The following is a 22,172-nucleotide window of genomic DNA, read 5'->3' on the forward strand; positions in this document are numbered from 1 at the left end:
CCTCCCAAAGTGCTAGGATTACAGGCGTGAACCAGCATGTCCCACTTGATCACCCTTGAGGAGCTAATAGCAACTCAGACAAAGACCAGATCCAGAGTATTTCATTTGGCCATTAACTCACATCTGGGTAGGTAACCGGTAACTGGTATTCAATTCCAATGAATGAATTTGGTACTTCCAAGTAGATGAATTAAAAAACCAAGAACATATTGAGTGACAGCCTACTGAGTATTTTGGGCCTCACCCTCAGTCCTAAGTGGTGTCTTCAAAGTTCCTATAGACAGAATACTTACCCATGCTGAGGGACTCTTTCTGAAATTCCTTGGTTAGGTGGGAACGGTTGGTTATGCAGTACACATAGCGCTCCAACACATACCAACACATCTCATAGTAGAATGGATAGCGAAACTTATTTGGAACCTACAGAGGAATATAATAGAGAAAAGATGACCATTTTCAAGAAAAGAGAGTAAAACAAACGGAATCACTGCAATCATTAACCCAGGAAATACTCTCACCAGTCAACCTGCAAACCCAGCTTGGCATCTGAAGCAAAAACTTAAGTAAAACCATCAACTTAGAAAATGCTGGTCTTGGCCGGGCGCGGTGGCTCAAGCCTGTAATCCCAGCACTTTGGGAGGCCGAGACGGGCGGATCACGAGGTCAGGAGATCGAGACCATCCTGGCTAACACAATGAAACCCCGTCTCCACTAAAAATACAAAAAAATTAGCCGGGCGTGGTGGCGGCGCCTGTAGTCCCAGCTACTCGGGAGGCGGAGGCAGGAGAATGGCAGGAACCCGGGAGGCGGAGCTTGCAGTGAGCCGAGATCTCGCCACTGCACTCCAGCCTGGGCGACAGAGCGAGACTCCGTCTCAAAAAAAAAAAAAAAAAAAAAAAAAAAGAAAATGTTGGTCTTGAGAAATAATCACTAAAGATAAAGGGTACTTAGGAGGCCCAGATGGGTGGATCACTTGAGGTCAGGAGTTCATGACCAGCCTGACCAACATGGTGAAACCCTGCCTCTACTAAAAATACAAAAATCAGCCAGGTGTGGTGGTGCACACCTTGTAATCCCAGCTACTCAGAAGGCTGAGGAATGAGAACCTGGGAGGCGGAGGTTGCAGGGAGCTGAGATCATGCCTCTGCACTCCAGTCTAGGCTACAGAGTGAGACTCTGTCTTCAACAAAACTAAAACAAAAAAAAACACCCCCAAAAACGGTACTTGAGGAAGACCATTTAGAACCACCAAGAAACTGTCTTAAGTGGGAAGGCATCAAAATGAATGTTTGGGTTTTGGGACAGAGTAAAATGTAAGAGTAAGACACAAAATACTTGAGAAAAAGGTATGCAAAGTACTCTTGTTTACTATGTTTGCCCCTGAATCAGAAGGCCATGGAACAAAGAATCTCATGGAAAAACAGGACATGAGATGAAGTGACATGTTAATATTATGTAATTACATACACTAAAGTTTGACGAGAGACTCACTCTCAGACCGTGTCTAGTCTAGGGCACCAAGTTGGGTATTTTCCCCACTACTGATGCTCAGTTTGCCTGCCTCAAACTTTGTAGTCTGCCAAAATGGTATGTCCACAAACCAGATTAACGTTCCATACGACCTAATCAATCACTATCTTAATTTTCTTTCCATTCTCCCCAAAAGAGCATTTTCATTATTATTTCAGCTGGATACTAATTTTAAAAAGTACTCTTCAGATATATCACAGTCCAGGAAAGGACAAATCAGCACAGATTAATCAGTGAGGAAGACCAATGATGGGGACTATCCTAAATATATTTTGTTGCCTTTTTTAAAAACCATTTTTTAAACTTTTATTTTTAGAGGCAGGGTCTTGCTCTTTCACCCAGGCTATCATCCCCCCACCAAAGCCTCCCCAGTAGCTGAGATTACAGGTGTGTGCCACCACACCTGGCTAATTTATTAACCCATTTCCCTTTTAGAAAATAAAAGAGCAGCTCGCGGCCAGCGCTCATGTAATTTTACATAAACATGCTTTTTGATGCTGAAGGAAATCTGATTTTCAAGGTGAGAATAAAATATAAAAACTGTCCTTGGAGTTATTTCTAAACAAAACAGCAGGATAGTCTGAATCATCAGGATTGTCTATTTCAGAAAAATCAGATCCATCAAATGAATCTTTGGCCAAAAACTGTTCATGAATGATATATTATTATTATTTGGGTTCAAGCGATTCTCCTGCCTCAGACTCCTGAATAGCTGGGATTAAAGGCGTGTGCCCCTACACCCGGCTAATTGTTATTTTAAATTAATTAATTATTTTTACTATTTTCTGACATGGAGTTTTGCTCTTGTTGCCCAGGCTGGACTGCAATGGTGCAATCTCGGCTCACTGCAACCTCTACCTCCTGGGTTCAAGCGATTCTCCTGCCTCAGCCTCCCAAGTAGCTGGGATTACTGGTGTGCACCAACACGCCCAGCTAATTTTTGTATTTTTAGTAGAGACGTGGTTTCACCATCTTGGCCAGGCTGGTCTCGAACTCCTGACCTCAGGTGATCTACCCACCTCGGCCTCCCAAAGTGCTGGGATTACAGGCATGAGCCACTGCACCCAGCTATATTTATTTAGAGTTTCGCTCTTGTTGCCCAGGTTGTAGTCCAATGGCGTGATCTTGGCTCACCGCAACCTGCACCTCTGAGTTCAAGAGATTTTCCTGCCTCAGCCTCCCGAGTAGCTGGGATTACAGGCATGCGCCACCACGCGGGACTAATTTTGTATTTTTAGTAGAGACACGCTTTCTCCATGTTGGTCAGACTGGTTTTGAACTCCAGACGTCAGGTGATCCACCCGCCTTGGCCTCCCAAAATGCTGGGATTACAGGTGTGAGCCAGCGCGCCTGGCCAATTGTATTTTTAGTAGAGATGGGGTTTCACCATGTTGGCCAGGCTGGTCTTGAACTCCTGACCTCCAGTGATTTGCCTGCCTCAGCTTCCCAAAGTGCTGGGATTACAGGCGTAAGCCACCATGCCCGGACAAGAATGATGTTAACATCATGCACAGGAATGCTACGTTTTCTAGGATCTGACATTTTCAGCAATCAAGAATAACTATATTTTGTAAGCGGAAATAGCACTACTAAAAACAGAATGCTATAAATAGATTGATATCTTTTTTTTTCAAAGTCAGTATACTGGAGTGATGCGAAAATAATAGTGAGACAGTTCATGACAAAGTTATCCTGGGGTAAATGCTGCAGCCGCTGGGCGTGGTGGCTCACACCTATAATCCCAGCACTTTGGGAGGCTGAGGTGGGCAGATCACGAGGTCAGGAGATAGAAACCATCCTGGCTAACACAGTGAAATCTCGTCTCTATTAAAAACACAAGAAAATTAGCCGTGCCTGGTGGTGGGCGCCTATAGTGCCTGCTACTCGGGAGGCTGAGGCAGGAAAATGGCATGAACCCGGGAGGTGGAGCTTGCAGTGAGCAGAGATCACGCCACTGCACTCCAGCCTGGGCGACAGAGCAAGACTCTGTCTCAAAAACAAACAAACAAACAAACAAAAAAAAAACGAGTTTGAGACCAGCCTGGTGAAACCCCATCTCTACTAAAAATACAAGAATTAGCGTGGTGGCACATGCCTGTAATCTCAGCTACTCGGAACGCTGGGGCAGGAGAATCGCTTGAACCTGGGAGGTGGAGGTTGCAGTGAGCTGAGATCACGCCATTGCATGCCAGTTTGGACAACAACAGTGAAACCGTGTCTCAAAGAAAAAAAATAAAAAATAAAAATTGCAGCTGCCAAGTGCCACTGGTATTATTGGGGAAAATTGGAAAGGGGTTAATTTTTGGTAGGGATAGGGTCTCACTATGTTGTCCAGCTGGTCTCAAACTCCTGGGATTAAGTGATCCTTCACTTCAAACTCCCAAAAAGTACTTGGGATTACAGGCATGAACCACCGTGCCTGGACATACAGCTTTCTTTTAGAGAGGTCATATTTCAAAAGGATAAGCCAAATGATACTTTTAAGATTGTTTTGAATATGCAGCTCCTGAGAATGTTCCCATCTCCTCCCATATTGTAGGAATGACTTCACCTACCCCTTTTCAAACTCTGTATCAGGTAGTCTTCCTGAATCATGGAGAACTAGATAGGAGTCCCTTTTCAAAAACTGTCACCAGGCCACAGGGCATCAGTGGGGACTAAGGAGATCACTCTCCCCATGGCAAGGCAGGAGAGATGTACTTTTCATGTCAGACCCAATCAGTTTTCTAATGCATAGTAGCCAGACCCTGATTCTGGGTTCTTATGTGGCTAAAACTTCAACAACTAAAAGAATGACTCTCTTACACAAAAGTAAAATTAATTTATTTCTGACTAAGGGAGACAGAGGAGAGAGACAACCAATAGGTACTTGGTCCCTCAAAGTTAGATATAATACACTATGCCTCTCCATTAGCCTTTTAAGTGTAGCAACATTTTCTGGAAGGGTTTTTATTAGGAGTTCAGGACAACTCCAAATTCTGAAGCCCTCTGGAAATCAGCTGAAAGCTGAGTAATAATGACAGTTTTAAAAAAAGAAGAGTCTGGGCATAGTGGCTCACGCCCATGGTCCCAAGACTTTGGGGGCCTGAGGCCGGAGGATTGCTTGAACTCAGGAGTTTGAGACCAGCCTGGGCAGCTTAGTAAAACCTCATCTCCACAAAAAAATAAAAATAAAAAAATTAGCCAGGTGTGGTGGTGTGTGTCTGTGGTCTCAGCTACTTAGGAGGCTGAGGCAGGAGGATCACTTGAGCCTAGGAGGTTGAGGCTGCAATGAGCTGAGATCATGCCACTGCACTCCAGCCTGGGCGACACAGTGAGACCCTGTGTCAAAAATAAATAAATAAATAAATAAGAAAGAAAAAAGGAAGAAAATATGAAATAGAGGCATTAAAATTTTGAGTTTTTGCTTGTAACTTTGTAAGACTGTATTAATTAAAGCCAAGAGATACCACATACCCAACCTGACCCCATTACATTTTACTTATGCTGCATATCAATTTCTAAGACTCGGTTGGCATTTTTTGGAAAGAATTTTTAAAACTCCCCATTATAAAATTATTGAGCCTTTAAGCACTATTAGAATAATTACCAACACTTAAGTAATAGTAAATTTCTACATTGGTATGGCAAAAGTGACCAGAACATTGTCTTGTTTGCAACATGCTTTGTATTTCTTTGGTAAAGCATTCCCTATACATTCTCTTAACTTTTTATAGAGATTTTTATAACTTTATAGAGATTAGTAACATATCAAATGAATGCCAGGTTGACATTTTCACATAAAAAGTTGGTATGGAAAGCAATAAAAAAATGCTGTGTGTACAAATATACGAAACACAATGAAATTTTATGGGACTACAGAAAGATTTTATTTGAAATTAAATAAGCCATTCTTAGAAAAAATAGAAAAACAATTGATTAGACACTGAAATTTTTGATAAAGTTTAGGAATCAGATAAATCAAGATGAGTTTTTCCCAGTTAAGAGTTTGTAGGACTCTTTTTTCCATTTATTTATTTATTTATTTGTTTGTTTGTTTGTTTGTTTTTTGAGACAGAGTTTCGCTCTTATTGCCCAGGCTGGAGTGCAATGGTGCAATCTCGGCTCACTGCAACCTCCGCCTCCTGGGTTCAAACAATTCTCCTGCCTCAGCCTCCCAAGTAGCTGGGATTACAGGCATGTGCCACCATGCCTGGCTAATTTTGTATTTTCAGTAGAGACAGGGTTTCTTCATGTTGGTCAGGCTGGTCTCAACTTTCCGACCTCAGGTGATCCGCCCGCCTCGGCCTCCCAAAGTGCCTGGATTACAGGTGTGAGCTACTGTGCCCGGCCTTTTAAAAAATTTTTTCTCTTATTTTTCTTCTCTTTATGCAGAAAACTCTTCATGTAGGGATAAGGTGCTCACTTTATGTTACTGAATATATATTTTCCTTTTCTTCCCTGAAACTGAACCAGTTAAGCCCCAGATATGAGAGTCATCTTTGGCCACAAAAAGTGAACGCACTCTAAAAACTAATTTTCAGACTGAATCTTAAAATGGGTACATAATTACCTCTAAGAATGACAGAGAGTTAAATGGGAGTATTTTAATATGGAATTATACATTTTTTCTTTTTTGAAACATTTTCCCTATCTTAGAATACTTACCTGCTTTAGAATAGACTTTTTTTTTTTTTTTTTTAATTAACAGACTGTGTCTCACTCTTCCACCCAGGCTGGAGTACAATGGCACCATCATAGCTCGCTGCAACCTGGAACTCCTAGGTTCAAGCAATCCTCTCACCTCAGCCTCTCCAGTAGCTAGGATTACAGGCATGTGCCACCACACCCAGCTTTGTTGCCCAGGATAGTCTCAAACTCCTTGCTTCACGTACTCCTCCCACTTTGGGCTCCCAAAGGGTTGGGATTACAGGCATGAGCCCCTGTGCCTGCCCTGTACTTTTGTTACTCTTAACAAATAAACAGAAATGTACTTTTATAAAATGTCTTGAAGAAGCACTGGCTTCCTATCTTAATTCTACTAGTAGGGCAATTCCTGTAACTCCAACAATAATACCAATGGTGTATATAGTGATAAGTAGCTCCTACACCAAAATAAATTTTGCAAAACAGGCACTATAATGGTTTACTATTATTGCAGTACATAGGTCAGTAACCATTCCTCATAAGAGTTGTGAATTCTTCATTAATTACTATTTTTAAATTTTTAATACTTTTAATTCTACCAAAAGGTTCCAAGAGCAGTACCATAATACTTCTACGCTCTTCTCTGCAATTCTCCAACTGTTAACATTTCCCCACGTTTGCTGATCTTCATACTAGCTTAGTATTCTGCTAAGCTACTTGAGAGTAACTTAACAAACATCGCAACCCCCAAATATTCTAATTGCTGTTTAATCCCAGTATCATCTATACTTTCATATATGATTCAGCCCTTACCAATTAGAATTCTGCTAAACAAGAAGCCCTCATTCTCTACGATGGAGGCTAGCCAGCAAACAACACTTAGTGGATTTGGCCTGCTGCCTCTTTTTATGATTCCTGTGAACTAAGAGTGTTTTTTATCTTTTTTTTTTCCTCCGGGTCAGACAGGTAATGTGCTGACGTGTTAACAGTAACAAGGTTCAAGGGTGGCACCTTTCACGTACGTGCACGAACACCTAATCATCATGATCATGAACTATAAAAGGATCGCTTTTTACATTTTTTAATGGTTGAAAAAAAACCTGAGTATTCTGGGACATGTTAAAGTTATGTGAAATTCAACTTTCAGTGTCTATGAATAAAATGTTGTGTTATTTGAGGCATACTCATTTGTTTAAGTATTTCATGCTACAAGGTAGGGTTAAACAGTCACAACAGATACTTTATGAACTATGAAGCCTAAAATATTTACTATCTGGTCCTTTGCAGAAAAAGTTTGTCAACTCTTGCCTTGAGGTATCCATTGTATATAATAAATTAACTTTTTTCTATGCCTCTAGAATGGTATCAGCTGTGTATCATCCTAGGGAAAAACTGAGAAAATAAGATATACAAATTATTTTATTTTGGGCTTAATTCTCTCTTAAAACCCCAGTTGAAAAAATAGTATATACATTTATATAATTAAAGTAAGATGCTTTGAGTATAGTCATCAGTGTAGAAAAAGATACATGAATTTAAAGTTCTAAAACTTGAGTTAAGCTCCATTATACCAAATTATTCTGTGAGCATAAAAATGAAACACATGGCTCAAGAGATTACCAGAGGTCCATGTCTGGCCTTATAAAAATCCAAGATACTGCTGGATGCAGTAGCTCACACCTGTAATCCCAGCACTTTAGGAGGCCAAAGCGGGCAGATCACTTGAGCCCAAGAGTTCCAGACAAGCCTGGGCAACATAGCCAAAAACCCATCTCCAAAAAATACAAAAAAAATTAGTTGGGTGTGGTGGCGTGTGCCTGTAGTCCCAGCTACCTGGGAGGCTGAGGTGGGAGGATCAATTGAGCCCGGGGAGGTTGAGGCTGCAGTGAGCCATGACTGTGCCATTGCACACCAGCATGGGCAACAGAGTGAGACTCTGTCCCAAAAATTAAAAGAAAAAAATGTTACTTTTCTCCCATTCACAATGGTGTTGGCTAAAAAATTAAGGGGAAAAAAAAAAAAAAAAAAAAAAAAAAGTAAGAAAAATCCAAGATACCAAAAACCTCACAGAATTGGAGTCCCCAAAATTGAGTATGTAAACTGTGTTAAAATTTTTATTTGGCCAGTTGCAGTGGCTCACACCTGTAATCCCAGCACTTTGGGAGGTTGAGGCTGGAGGACTGCTTGAACCAGGAGTTCTAGACTAGCCTGGGAAACGCAGCAAGACCAAGTCTCTATGAAAAAAATAAAAAATTAGTCAGCTGTGGTGTGCGCCCGTAGTCCCAGCTACTTGAGAGGCTGAGGCAGAAGGATGCTTGAGCCTGGGAGGTTGAGGCTGCAATCACCCGTGATCACACCACTGCACTCTAGCCGGGAAAACAGAACAAGATTCTGCCTTTAAAAAAAAATACATTAAATTTAAAATTTTGTGTGTTCCCAAAATGTCAACACTGCATTTTAACTGAAAGAAAAATGGAAGTTTTGACAAACCATGAATGAATCTCTTGTAACATCTATCTTAACTGGAGTAAACCTCTTCACATCCAACTGTTATATAAGATTACTTACCCGTGTCCGATCTTCAATGTTGTATATTTTTAACTGCATAGGGATGTTGAAGCTATGCAAAAAATTGCCCCCAAACACTAACGTGTCTGTAGGAGTATACACAGCATGAATCCAGCCTAGAAGAAAGGGAACAGAGGGCAGTGGCTGAAAATACACATTACAGTAAGTCTCTCTCAGAGAACTAGTATAAGACCCCTAGATCACACTCTTCACTCTGATTCTGCTTCTCAGTGGTTTGTCAAGTTAATCTCTCAAAGCCTCAATTTCCTGTATAAAACCAGGATAAATAATACTTCTTATGGTTGCTCATGAGCATTAAATGAGAAAATGCACATCAAATGCTTAGCACATAATAAACATTTACTGGAGCACCAACTATAAACCAGACTCTGTACAAGACAGTTTACAATTCAGGGCTGTCCAATCTGTTGGCTTCCCTGGGCCACACTGGGAGAATTGCTTGGGCAACACATAAAATATGCTAACATGGCCAGACGCGGTGGCTCACGCTTATAATCCCAGCAATCTGGGAGGCCGAGGCGGGTGGATCATGAGGTGAGGAGTTCAAGACCAGCCTGGCCAACATGGTGAAACCCCATCTCTAGTAAAAACTCAAAAATTAGCTGGGCATGGTGGGGCACTCCTGTAATCCCAGCTACTTGGGAGGCTGAGGCAGGAGAATTGCTTGAACTGGGACCTGGGAGGCAGAGGTTGCAGTGAGCTGAGACTGCGCTATTGTACTCCAGCCTGGGCCTATAGAGCGAGACTCCATCTCAAAATAAGTAAATAAATAAAATAAAATATACTAATACTAATGACAGCTGACGACCTTGAAAAAAATTGCAAAAAAAAAAAAAATCTCATGTTTTAAGAAAGTTTATGAATTTACGTTAGACCACAGTCAAAGCCATCCTGGGCTGCATGAGGCCTGTGGCCTGTAGGCTGGATAAGCTTGGTTTACATGTGTTCTCATTTATATTCCTTATAACAAAATGAGACACAGATTTAATTATTTGCTCTAAGCGTAGTATCTAGCAGGTAAATGCATAGTCAGAATCCTAATAGAGGTCTGTGACTCCAAAATCTGTGATCTTTATAAGCACTTACTTTGATTTAATGACTTGATCAAAAACATCCCTGACTTGAGCACTCTAGCCTTCACAGTCATTCCCTAGAATATTAGGCAGCTCTTCAACATAGATTGTGTATCACCTGCAGAACAGGTCCTATCTATAGAGATTCTAAATTACTAGGGCTAATGCAGAGCCCAAACGTGTATATCTGAAAAGCCTCTGCTGGCAATTCTTAACATACTTTACTGGAAAGCCACTGCCTTTTCAAACTGAAAAGAAAAAAAATAAAACCTCAGCATCTACTCCATCATGACAGGAAGAAACACTGTTGTTTTCTGCAGACCCCAGCATCGTAACTATCCTTGGTGGTTATCCATCAATTTCTTTTTCATTAAGAAAAAAAGTGGCTAAATAACCCACTGTTCCCATTTTGCTTACCTGAGGGAATGACGAAGGTATAGCCCTGCTTGAGCTCAATGCGCTGACAATCTGATACCCGGTCACCCAGAAAGATGTCTCCCTGTTTCCCTGACAGCAGCCAATTCTCGTACAGCTCCAGGTTGTGGGCTGTAGGGGGGATGAGCCAGAAGACCTGTGAGTTAAAAAACTTTAGTCTGTTAACAGCCATTGACATGACCCAGTCGTCTCCCTCAACTGATAAACAGGTACAAAATTAAGACCACCAGGTAGAAGAAAGGCAAGCAATTTTCCCAGCCTATAGAACCTGACTACTTGGTAAACCTTAGAAGGTCCAAAGCAGTAGATCTTTCTTATCCTCCACTTGATCCAACAGCATTAAGGCTTCCCTGGGGGTTGACTAGGGAACCCATCCAGGACTCAGAGAGAAGAGGGACATTAATCTCATTACCTAGACAGTCCCTTAAACACCTCTGACTGTCTGGCCTCCAGAGTCCTAAGTAGCACAGTTAATTAGGCACAGTATCTTCAAGAGACTGGCTCAGGTTGTTTTGTCCAAGATAGTAACTAAGATCAACAAGGCTTAAAAGGATCTAAAGTAAACAAAATGACTTTTGGATTTGGAGACAGTTGTTCTGCTTAAGACTTTTTTTTTTAGATGGAGCTTCACTCTTGTAGTCCAGGCTAGAGTGCAGTGGCATGATCTTGGCTCACTGCAACCTCTGCCTTCTGGGTTCAAAGGATTCTCCTGCCTCAGCCTCCAGAGTTGCTGGGACTACAGGCATGCACCACAACGTCCAGCTAACTTTTGTATTTTTAGTAAAGATGGGGTTTCACCATGTTGGCCAAGATGTTTTCAATCTCCTGACCTTATGATCCGCCCACCTTGGCCTCCCAAAGTGCTAGATTACAGGTGTGAGCCACTGTGCCCGGAAAAGACCTTATGTTTTTGTTGTTGTTGTTTGTTTCTTTTTTTTTTTTTTTGAGACAGAGTTTCTCTCTTGTTGCCCAGGCTAGAGTGCAATGGCACGATCTCAGCTCACCACAACCTCCACCTCCCGGATTCAAGTGATTCTCCTGCCTCAGCCTCCCAAGTAGCTGGGATTACAGGCATGCACCACCACGCCTGGCTCATTTTGTATTTTTAGTAGAGACGCGCTTTCTCCATGTTGGTCAGGCTGGTCTCGAGCTCCTGACCTCAGGTGATCCGCCCGCCTCAGCCTCCCAAAGTGCTGGAATTACAGGCGTGAGCCACCGTGCCCAGCCAAGACCTCATGTTTTAAATAAGGCATTATCTGTTCTCATTCTAGTTCTACTTTTCTCTTACAAATGCATTCACTGCAAGTAAGACAAAAAAGAGTAACAACAGTGTAATACTATAAACCTCGGGTATTAATTCTAGATTTCCATTCTCATATAGCATTCAGAAGCATTTTCACAAACTGGAATATAACTGAATGAATAAAGATAATCCTTCATAACCTATTTACATCCTCAAAAAGAACTTAAAGGTTTCCTTTGGCCACATTTCAGACCAACGGCTACACAGAGGGAAAGTTCGTTTAGATCTTAATTTGCTGACTTCACAGTGAATCTATCCAAAATTTGTGTTCCCTTCCACTATTTATTTGGAGAACTCTGATTCAGGAATCTAGAAACAGGACTCTTGAGATTTACTAAGTGCTGTGCCAATGGTATAATGATAGTGAACTAGATGAATACTAATTTCTACCGAACACTAGCCAAGAAGGTGAACTTAATCTATAATTCTTTCCAGATATGAATGGGGACAATTCCCTAACAGATTCATTTCCAGGGTATATTAAGCATACATGAACTGAAGCAAAGTCATAACCAACTTCAGATTCCAACCCCTATCACAACTATGACCATACCTTTCCCCCTTGATGGATGTGATACCAAACAGAGGTACCACCAAAGTCCACATGGAAGTCAGTATAGCAGCCTCGAACACTCATTAGACAGTACCTGACCCAAAAAAAGCAGCAGCATTAGTGTACCGATGGAAGAAAGTACATCTGCCCCACCAAAATGCCATACTCTCCTCTTGTATACTCCCTTTATCTTCCACCTAATCAAGTTCCAGAAGGAGAAAAAGCAATGCATTTTCAAGTCATCACATTATCAGAAAAAGGTGGGTTTTTTCCTACCCTATTAACTAAAATGTTAAGTTTTTTTTTTCCTTTAACCATGTGGTTGTGTGCTATGGTATGCTCATATACACTCTTCCTTGTGGAACTGTGAAGTCTAATCTTTAAATAATTCATCTTTTTAATCATTTAGGATACAGAGCAAAGCTTTTAAGAGAGAAGCAAATCCTTGCTATTATTTTGGTCTCCCACAGCATGCGGAGGAAGATGCAGGGCGCTTCACTTACTTCTGCACTTTAGGGTACTGCATCTCCAAGATGGCATTTGTTGATTCAGTCTGGCTTTCCTTCAAGTGCCTTGGCCACATGTTGTCTACCCAGTCAATGAAATCCACCTTTAAATAGAAGGAGGAAACACTTGGGCTCCAAGGGAAAGGTTGGGGTCAAAGATAATTTTAAAGTCAAGAAAAGCAGAATTTCTTAAAATACACAACAAAAAACTATAATTTAATTGTAAGTAAATTAAAACAATCTGTTGGCGAATCTTAGGATTACTAGGCAACCATCCTAGAAATAATTGTTATATGAGAATAAAGATCATAATTCCATCAAATGATAATAGTAAAGACAGAACTAGTCAAAATAGAATCATTATTGATGCAATAGTGTATAACTATGAACTCTCTTCTATGTCAATACTCATATAATTTGTTTTATTTTTAATCCAATAAAAGGTATTGTCTGGAAGGTATCTATAAACTCAGCAAAATATATACCATTGTTAGAACAATTAAGATGCCAAAAGTTAGGCTTAAAAAAAAAAATCCAGTATGGATTTGTAGCCTTGTATTGACAATGTGCTACAGAAACTACCAGCTTAGGAATAAGAAGCTCCAGGTCTGTCATGTCTTTTCAAGACTATATAAGGCCCTGGAACTCATCTATAAAACTAAGACAGACCAGGCACAATGGCTCACGCTTGAAATCCCAGAGCTGGCCGGGCGCGGTGGCTCAAGCCTGTAATCCCAGCACTTTGGGAGGCCGAGACGGGTGGATCACGAGGTCAGGAGATCGAGACCATCCTGGCTAACACGGTGAAACCCCGTCTCTACTAAAAAATACAAAAAACTAGCCGGGCGAGGTGGCGGGCGCCTGTAGTCCCAGCTATTCCGGAGGCTGAGGCAGGAGAATGGCGTGAACCCGGGAGGCGGAGCTTGCAGTGAGCTGAGATCCGGCCACTGTACTCCAGCCTGGGCGACAGAGCGAGACTCCGTCTCAAAAAAAAAAAAAAAAAAAAAAAAAAAGAAATCCCAGAGCTTTGGAAGGCCAAGGTGGGAAGATCACTTAAACCCAGGAGTTCAAGACCAACCTGGGCAACACAGTGAGAACCCAGCTCTTCACAATAAAACACAAGTCAGTTGCAGTGGTTCACGCCTGTAATCCCCAACACTTTGGGAGGCCGAGGCAGGCGGATCACCCAAGGTTGGGAGTTCAAGATCAGCCTGACCAACACGGAGAAACCCTGTCTCTACTAACAATACAAAATTAGGCTGGGTGCGGTGGCTCACGCCTGTAATCCCAGCACTTTGGGAGGCCAAGGCGGTGGATCACGAGGTCAGGAGATCGAGACCATCTGGCTAACATGGTGAAATGTGTCTCTACTGAAAATACAAAAAATTAGCCAGGCATGGTGGCAAGCGCCTGTAGTCCCAGCTACTCGGGAGGCTGCGGCAGGAGAATGGCGTCTACCCAGGAGGCGGAGCTTGCAGTGAGCAGAGATTGCGCCACTGCACTCCAGCTTGGGCAACAGAGCGAGACTCCGTCTAAAAAAAAAAAAAAAAAAAACTTAGCTGGGCATGGTGGCGCATGCCTATAATCCCAGCTACTCGGGAGGCTGAGGCAGGAGAATCGCTTGAACCTGGGAGGCTGAGGTTCTGGTGAGCCGAGATCGTGCCACTGCACTCCAGCCTGGGCAACAAGAGCGAAACTCCATCTCAAAAAAATAAATTAAATAAATAAAATTTAAAAATAGCCAGGTATGGTGGCATGTACCTATAGTCCTAGCTACTTGTGAGGCTAAGATGGGAGGTTTGCTTAAACCCAGGAATTTGAGGCTGCAGTAAGCTACAATCACCACTGTACTCCAGCTTGGGCAACCAGAGCAAGACTGTCTCAATAAAAAACCCAAAACCATACACACACAAAACTAAGATAATTACTTCAAAGATATGTTGTAAGGATTAAATGTAAACACTTTTACCATTTTGAAATAATGTGAGAGTACAGAAATCTTTTTTTTTTTTTGAGACAAAGCTTGCTCTGTCACCCAGGCTGGAGTACTGTGGTGCGATCTCAGCTCACTGCAACCTCCGCCTCCCAGGTTCAAGCAATTCTGTTGCCTCAGCCTCCCGAGTAGCTGGGATTACAGATGCCTGCCACTGCACCTAACTAATTTTTGTATTTTTTGGTAGAGACGGGGTTCCACCATCTTGGCCAGGCTGGTCTCGAACTTCTGACCTCAGGTGATTCACCAGCCATGGCCCCCCAAAGTGCTGGGATTACAGGCATGAGCCACCAGGCCCAGTCAGGAATCTTTTAAATAATATTGGCTGAAAAAAAAAAAGAGAAGTGAAAGCAATACGAATTGCAACATTTTACACTAATATGGTTACAAAAAACATGTATCTGGTAAGCTTTGTAACATCTATGTATCTGGTCACTTACTTCCCTTATAATGCAAATCGAGACAAATGCATACAGTTGTGCATGATATGAAGCAGTTGTCTAGAGGATACCCAGATGTTAATTGTGGGAGAGTATTTAGAAAGCATCACCACTGACATGGAAGAAACAAGACGAGGTGCAACTGTTAAGGTTAACCTGCTGCTCCATGCTCACGGAGCCAACAATTTTAACCAAGCATCCACTGGTCCCAGAACATTGAATAAGCCCTGGATGCTTTTATTTTTTCCGTGGGTCATTAGTTACTTAATGTAGTAGCCACCATCTCCCATCTCTGTGTGTTGTCTGTGGGAATGCCTTTAACAGAATAATGAATAAAGTACTTGCTTAATACACTGTAAGCTCCCATGTCTAAATGGGGAGAGGAAGAGTTCAGAATGTAAGAGTATTTTTTTTTTTTTTTTTTTTTTTACCATGCATTCATTCACAGAAAGAAGAATTTCTTTTTTTTTGAGGCGGAGTCTCGTTCTGTCGCCCGGGCTGGAGTGCAGTGGCGCGATCTCAGCTCACTGCAAGCTCCGCCTCCTGGGTTCACGCCATTCTCCTGCCTCAGCCTCCCGAGTAGCTGGGACTACAGGCGCCCACCACCTCGCCCGGCTAGTTTTTTGTATTTTTTAGTAGAGACGGGGTTTCACCATGTTAGCCAGGATGGTCTTGATCTCCTGACCTTGTGATCCACCCGTCTCGGCCTCCCAAAGTGCTGGGATTACAGGCTTGAGCCACCGCGCCCCACCATTTATTTATTTATTTTTTGAGACAGGGTCTTGCTCTGTCACCCAGGCTGGAGTGCAGTGGCGTGATCATGGCTCACTGTGACCTCTGCCTCCTGATTTCAAGCGATTCTCCCACCTCAACCTCCCAGGTAGCTGGGATCACAGGCGCCCACCACCATACCCAGCTAATTTTTGTATTTTTAGTAGAGGCAGGGTTTCACCATGTTGGCCAGGCTGGTCTTGAACTCCTGACTTCAAGTGATCTGCCCACCCAGAGTGCTGGGATTGTAGGCGTAAGCTACTGCACCTGGCTTATTTTCTGTATTTTGATTGTGGTGGTTACTCACATCAATAAACATGTCTGTCAAAACTCATTGAAATGCACACTTAAAATGGGGGTCCGGCCGGGCTCACGCCTGTAATCCCAGCACTTTGGGAGGCCGAGGCGGGTGGATCACGAGGTCAGGAGATCGAGACCATCATGGCTAACACAGTGAAACCCCATCTCTACTAAAAAAAAAATACAAAAAATAAGCCGGGCGTGGTGGCGGGCGCCTGTAATCCTAGCTCCTCGGGAGGCTGAGGCAGGAGAATGGTGTGAACCCAGGAGGCGGAGGTTGCAGTGAGCCGAGATCGTGCCACTGCACTCCAGCCTGGGAGACAGAGTGAGACTCCGTCTCAAAAATAAAAAATAAAAAAAAATTTAAAAATGGGGGTCCACTTTACTGAACATCAATTTTACCTCAATAAAGCTGGTTTTTAAAAAAGCACTAGTAAAATATACTGGAAAAGACCTAGATAAATGAAGGGATATACTATGGGGGGAATAAGAATTCTACCAATAGAAACAGCAACAACAAAAATAACATGATTGTAGCTATAAATGTTTTTTTGTTTGTTTTGAGACAGGGTCTCATTCTGTTGCACAGGCTGGAGTGCAGTGGCACCATCTCAGCTCACTGCAACTTCTGCCTCCCGGGTTCAAGCGATTCTTGTGCCTCAGTTTCCCAAGTGGTCTCGAACTCTTGGGCTCAAGTGATCCACCAACCTTGGCCTCCCAAAGTGCTGGGATTAGAGGTGTGAGCAACCGTGCCAGGCCTCTAGCTATAAATGTAAAACTTAGCCGGGCATGGTGGCTCACGCCTGTAATCCCAGCACTTTGGGAGGCCGAGACGGGCGGACCACGAGGTCAGGAGATCGAGACCATCCTGGCTAACACGGTGAAACCCCGTCTTTACTAAAAATACAAAAAATTAGCCGGGCGTGGTGGCGGGCGCCTGTAGTCCTAGCTACACGGGAGGCTGAGGCAGGAGAATGGCGTGAAGCCGGGAGGAGGAGCTTGCAGTGAGTGGAGATCGCGCCACTGCACTCCAGCCTGGGCGACAGAGCAAGACTTCGTCTCAAAAAAAAAAAGAAAAGTAAAACTTGACCTGGTCAATACTTTTCCATTATTAAGATTTTGAAATGTGTGACAATTCCACATGAAGTCTTCTCTTTTATTCTACCAATAAAACATTATTACTTACATAGCAAGGTCACAAAAAGCTTACCTGCTTTTAGAATGTGAGCTTGGTAATAGCTCGTTCAAATTTTCTAATCATGTTTTAGATCCCTGTAAGATAATGGTAGTGTGGCCTCTGCTCTCTTAATAATTTTCTATTTCCGAGCCCTCTCATAGGTTGATGTCACATTTTTATCATTAAAACTAGGGACAGGCCGGGCGCGGTGGCTCAAGCCTGTAATCCCAGCACTTTGGGAGGCCGAGACGGGCGGATCACGAGGTCAGGAGATCGAGACCATCCTGGATAACACGGTGAAACCCCATCTCTACTAAGAAATACAAAAAACTAGCCGGGCGAGGTGGTGGGCGCCTGTAGTCCCAGCTACTCGGGAGGCTGAGGCCGGAGAATGGCGTGAACCCGGGAGGCGGAGCTTGCAGTGAGCTGAGATCCCGCCACTGCACTCCAGCCTGGGCTACAGAGCGAGACTCCGTCTCAAAAAAAAAAAAAAAAAACAAAAAAAAAACTAGGGACAGAGTATATAAATTCAGGATGCCACAAAAAAGGCTTCATGTGGAATAGTGAGACATTTCACAATCTATTTTTTTTTTTTTTTTTGAGACTGAGTCTCGCTCTGTCACCCAGGCTGGAGTGCAGTGGCCAGATCTCAGCTCACTGCAAGTTCCACCTCCCGGGTTTACGCCATTCTCCTCCTGCCTCAGCCTCCCAAGTAGCTGGGACTACAGGCACCCGATCAGCGAGTTTTTTTTTGTATTTTTTAAGGAGAGACAGGGTTTCACCGTGTTAGCCGGGATGGTCTCAATCTCTTGACCTTGTGATCCGCCCGTCTCGGCCTCCCAAAGTGCTGGGATTACAGGTTTGAACCACCGCGCCCGCCCTCACAATCTTAATAATGGTAAAGTATTGACCAGGTCAAGTTCTACATTTATAGCTACAATTATGCTATTTTTGTTGTTGCTGCTTAGCTTTTTTTTCCCCCCCCCAAAAGTAGAGACAGGGTTTCATTATGTTGCTCAGACTGGTCTCAAATTCCTAGGCTCAAGCAATCCTCCTGCCTCAACCCCCTGAGTAGCTGGGACTACATGGGGGATGCCATCATGCCCGGCTAATTTTTCTGTAGAGATAGGGTTTCACCATGTTGCCCAGGCTGGTATCAACCCCTGAGCTCAAGCAAGCTGTTTGCCTCAGCCCCCCAAAGTGCTAGGATTACAGGCATGAGCCACCATGCCTGGCTTCTATTTATATATATTTTTTATCATTTTATTATTTTTTTGAGACAGAGTCTTGCAATGTTGGCTAGGCTAGAGTGAAATGGTGTGATCACAGCTCACTGCTGCCTCAACCTCCCAGGCTCAAGCAATCTTCCCACCTCGGTCTCTTGAGTAACCAGGACTACAGGTGCACGCCACCATCCCTGGCTAAGTCTTCAAACTTTTTGTAGAGTCTTGCTATGTTATCCAGGCTGGTCTTGAACTCCTAGGCTCAAGGGATTCTCCCGCCTCAGCCTCCCAAAGTGCTGGAATTATAGGCATGAGCCAACGAACGTGGCCAATCCTGTTATTTTTAAATTAAAATTCTGGAAATTGGCTGGGTACAGTGGCTCACACCTGTAATTCCAACACTGTGAGAGGCTGAGGCAGGTGGATCACCTAAGGTCAGGAGTTCAAGACAAGCCTGGCCAACACGGTGAAACCCCGTCTCTACTAAAAATACAAAAATTAGCTGGGTGTGGTGGTGTGCTCCTGTAATCGCTGCTATTTGAGAGGCTGAGGTGGAAGAATTGCTTGAACCTGGGAAGCGGAGGCTGCAGTGAGCCGAGTTCATGCCACTGCACTCAAGCCTGGGCAACAGAGCGAGAACCTGTTTCAAAAATAATAATAAGGCCGGGCGCGGTGGCTCACGCCTGTAATCCCAGCACTTTGGGAGGCTGAGGCGGGCGGATCACAAGGTCAGGAGATCAAGACCATCCTGGCTAACATGGCGAAACCCTGTTTCTACTAAAAATACAAAAAATTAGCCGGGCGAGGTGGCGGGCACCTGTAGTCCCAGCTACTCAGGAGGCTGAGGCAGGAGAATGGCGAGAACTCGGGAGGCGGAGCTTGCAGTGAGCCAAGATCGCGCCACTGCACTCCAGCCTGGGCGATAGAGTGAGACTCCGTCTCAAAAAAAAAAAAATGAAAAAATAATAATGATAATAAAATAAAATTCTAGAAATATTAAGGAAACAAAATTACAAATAAATGTTACTGGAATTCTTACATCCCTGTCATTAAATTCCTATTTAGTAAATCACATTAGGCTAACAAGAAGGCTAAATTCTAACCACCTGTCTTCCTGTACTTCCACATGACCAAACAAGCAATGATTACTAATATAAAAATAGTTCCTTTCGGCTGGGTGTGGTGGCTCATGCCTGTAATCCCAGCACTTTGGGAGACCGAGGCAGGTTGATCACTTGAGGTCAGGAGTTCAAGACCAGCCTGGCCAACATGATGAAACCCTGTCTCTACGAAAAAAATACAAAAATTAGCAGTGCATGGTGGCCTATAGTCTCAGCTACTCAGGAGGCTGAGGCAGGAGAATTGCTTGAACCAGGGAGGCGGAGGTTGCAGTGAGCCAAGATCGCGCCACTGCACTCTATATCCTGGGCAACAAAGTGAGACTCTATCTCAAAATAATAAATAAATAAAATAAATAATAAAAATGTTAATTTTTATTTTTCAGGGTCTCATGACATTCCCCAGGCTGGTCTTGAACTACTGGCCTCAAGCAATCCTCTGTCTTAGCCTCTCAAAGTGTTGGGATTATAAGTTGAGCCACTATGCCTGGTCAAGAGTGAATTTTTATTTTTTTTTATTTTTTGAGACAAGGTCTCACTCTGTCACCCAGGCTGGAGTGCAGTGCCATGATCTCAGCTCACTGCAACCTCCGCCTCCCGGGTTCAAGGGCTTCTCCTGCCTCAGTCTCCCAAGTAGCTCGAATTACAGGCGCATGCAACCATGCCTGGCTAATTTGTGTATTTTTAGTAGAGACGGAGTTTCGCCATGTTGGCCAGGCTGGTCTCAAACTCCTGACCTCTGGCTATCCACCCACCTCGGCCTCCCAAAGTGCTGGGATTCCAAGCATGAGCGCCTGGCTCCAAGGGTGAATTTTAATACTCCTCTCCGTTACGTCCAAAGGTCAATGGGCCTACATTAAGTTACAGGTGAAACAAATCAGAATAATCCTGCCCTATATAAAATTAAGTGATTTCACGCCCAGGCATGGTGGCTCACGCCTGTAATCCCAGCACTTTGGGAGGCCAAGGTGGGAGGATTGCTTGAGCCCAGGAGTTCAAGGTCAGCCTGGACAAAATTGTGAGACCCTGTCTCTAAAAAAAAAAAAATTTTTTTTTGATTATAATAAATTTAAAAATTCACCCCCCCCCACAAAACTTTAAGTGATTTCAGAAAATGCAGTTATTCTTATCAAAATACAGTATCAATATATCTTTATAAAAATACAAGTTATTCTTGTCAAATAGTCTTATTTTCCTTCAGCTTAATCTTGGTATGTGCAAAAAGTTATAAATTTTCACAGTAGAAAAACAACTCATTTTATTTTAATTTTTTGAGACAGGGTCTTGTTCTGTCACCCAGGCTGGAATGCAGTGGTGCAATCACCCGTCACTGCAGCCTCAACCTCCTGGGCTCAGGTGATCCTCCCACCTCAGCCTGAGTAGCTGGAACTACAGGCATGTGCCATCACACCCAGCTTTTTTTTTTTTGGGGGGGGTACTTTTTGTAGCGATATGGTTTCACCATGTTGCCCTGGCTGGTCTCAAACTCCTCAGCTCAAGCGATCTGCCTGCCTTGACCTACCAAAGTGCTGGGATTACAAGCATCAGTTACCAACACCCAGACGAAAACAACCCTTTTGGTGACAATGACAATATGAAGAAAATGATTACACTAACCGTGGAGGGCCTCTGCACCATGTTCTCCAGCCTGGTGTGGCTAAACTCTAGGCTGATGACATTATAGAGTTTTTCTCGCTCCTCCTCTGGGGTCTCATAGTAGCGTGTCCACTGAGCCATGGTCATTTCAATGCCTTTCTGTGTGTTCACATCCATGACATCCACCATGCGACGACTCCCTGCCATAAAAGATGCATTGATCATCTCTATGAAGCCACTAATATCCTTAAATACAGTAAGAATATTTTTAAAAAGGAGAAGGAAAAATACTATCCTTTCTTATTTTCAGTAATAGACAAGGAAAAAGTTCTCATTCAACATAATCATAATCAAATCACACAGAATGGGAAAGACAATGGGTAATGTTAATAATAATAATTATTCCCTAATGCATGTTTACCATACAGTCTGTTGTTGAATCTTTTATCTAAGGTCTAATTTAATCCTAACAATTCCTTTTTTTTTTTTTTGAGACGGAGTCTCGCTCTGTGGCCCAGGCTGGAGTGCAGTGGCGCAATCTTGGCTCACTACAAGCTCTGCCTCCCGGGTTCACGCCATTCTCCTGCCTCAGCCTCCTGAGTAGCTGGGACTACAGGCGCCCGCCACCACGCCCAGCTAATTTTTTTGTATTTTTAGTAGAGACGGGGTTTCACCGTGTTAGTCAGGATGGTCTCGATTTCCTGACCTCGTGATCCACCTGCCTTAGCCTCCCAAAGTGCTGGGATTACAGGTGTGAGCCACTGTGCCTGGCCTAATCCTAACAATTCTAAACGCTAAATACTAAATACTAATCTTCACTTCGTACACGAGAAAGCAGATGTTAGGTAACTTATAGAACAAACCAGGAAAAGAACCTGGGCAAGCTCACTCTAGAGTCAAGCTCTTACTGAGCTATACTGATTTGATGTAGATTGACCT

General features: G+C 43.2%; 1 protein-coding gene and 1 pseudogene across 12 annotated transcripts in view; both read right to left on the minus strand.

Moving 5' to 3' along the window:
* Window positions 1-22,172, minus strand: part of KDM2A (lysine demethylase 2A) — a 149,418-nt gene that overhangs the window by 32,089 nt on the left and 95,157 nt on the right. For 10 of the 12 annotated variants that reach the window (XR_012423022.1, XR_012423023.1, XM_065527903.2 and 7 more), the window contains 6 exons: window positions 21,255-21,433; window positions 12,613-12,719; window positions 12,110-12,203; window positions 10,236-10,389; window positions 8,725-8,840; window positions 294-420 (listed from right to left, as the gene is read on the minus strand). Coding sequence is in view for 10 of the 12 variants with exons in the window: in XM_065527903.2 (XP_065383975.1) it covers window positions 294-420; window positions 8,725-8,840; window positions 10,236-10,389; window positions 12,110-12,203; window positions 12,613-12,719; window positions 21,255-21,433 (777 nt within the window). In the remaining 2 variants the exon portion in view is untranslated. The remainder of the gene's footprint in view (window positions 1-293; window positions 421-8,724; window positions 8,841-10,235; window positions 10,390-12,109; window positions 12,204-12,612; window positions 12,720-21,254; window positions 21,434-22,172) is intronic. The other 2 variants (XM_074013107.1, XM_074013106.1) reach the window with 2 other exon arrangements.
* Window positions 7,113-7,222, minus strand: LOC123568959 (small nucleolar RNA U13; annotated as a pseudogene).

Source organism: Macaca fascicularis, chromosome 14 (genome assembly GCF_037993035.2).
Source record: "Macaca fascicularis isolate 582-1 chromosome 14, T2T-MFA8v1.1".
NCBI lineage: Eukaryota > Metazoa > Chordata > Mammalia > Primates > Cercopithecidae > Macaca > Macaca fascicularis.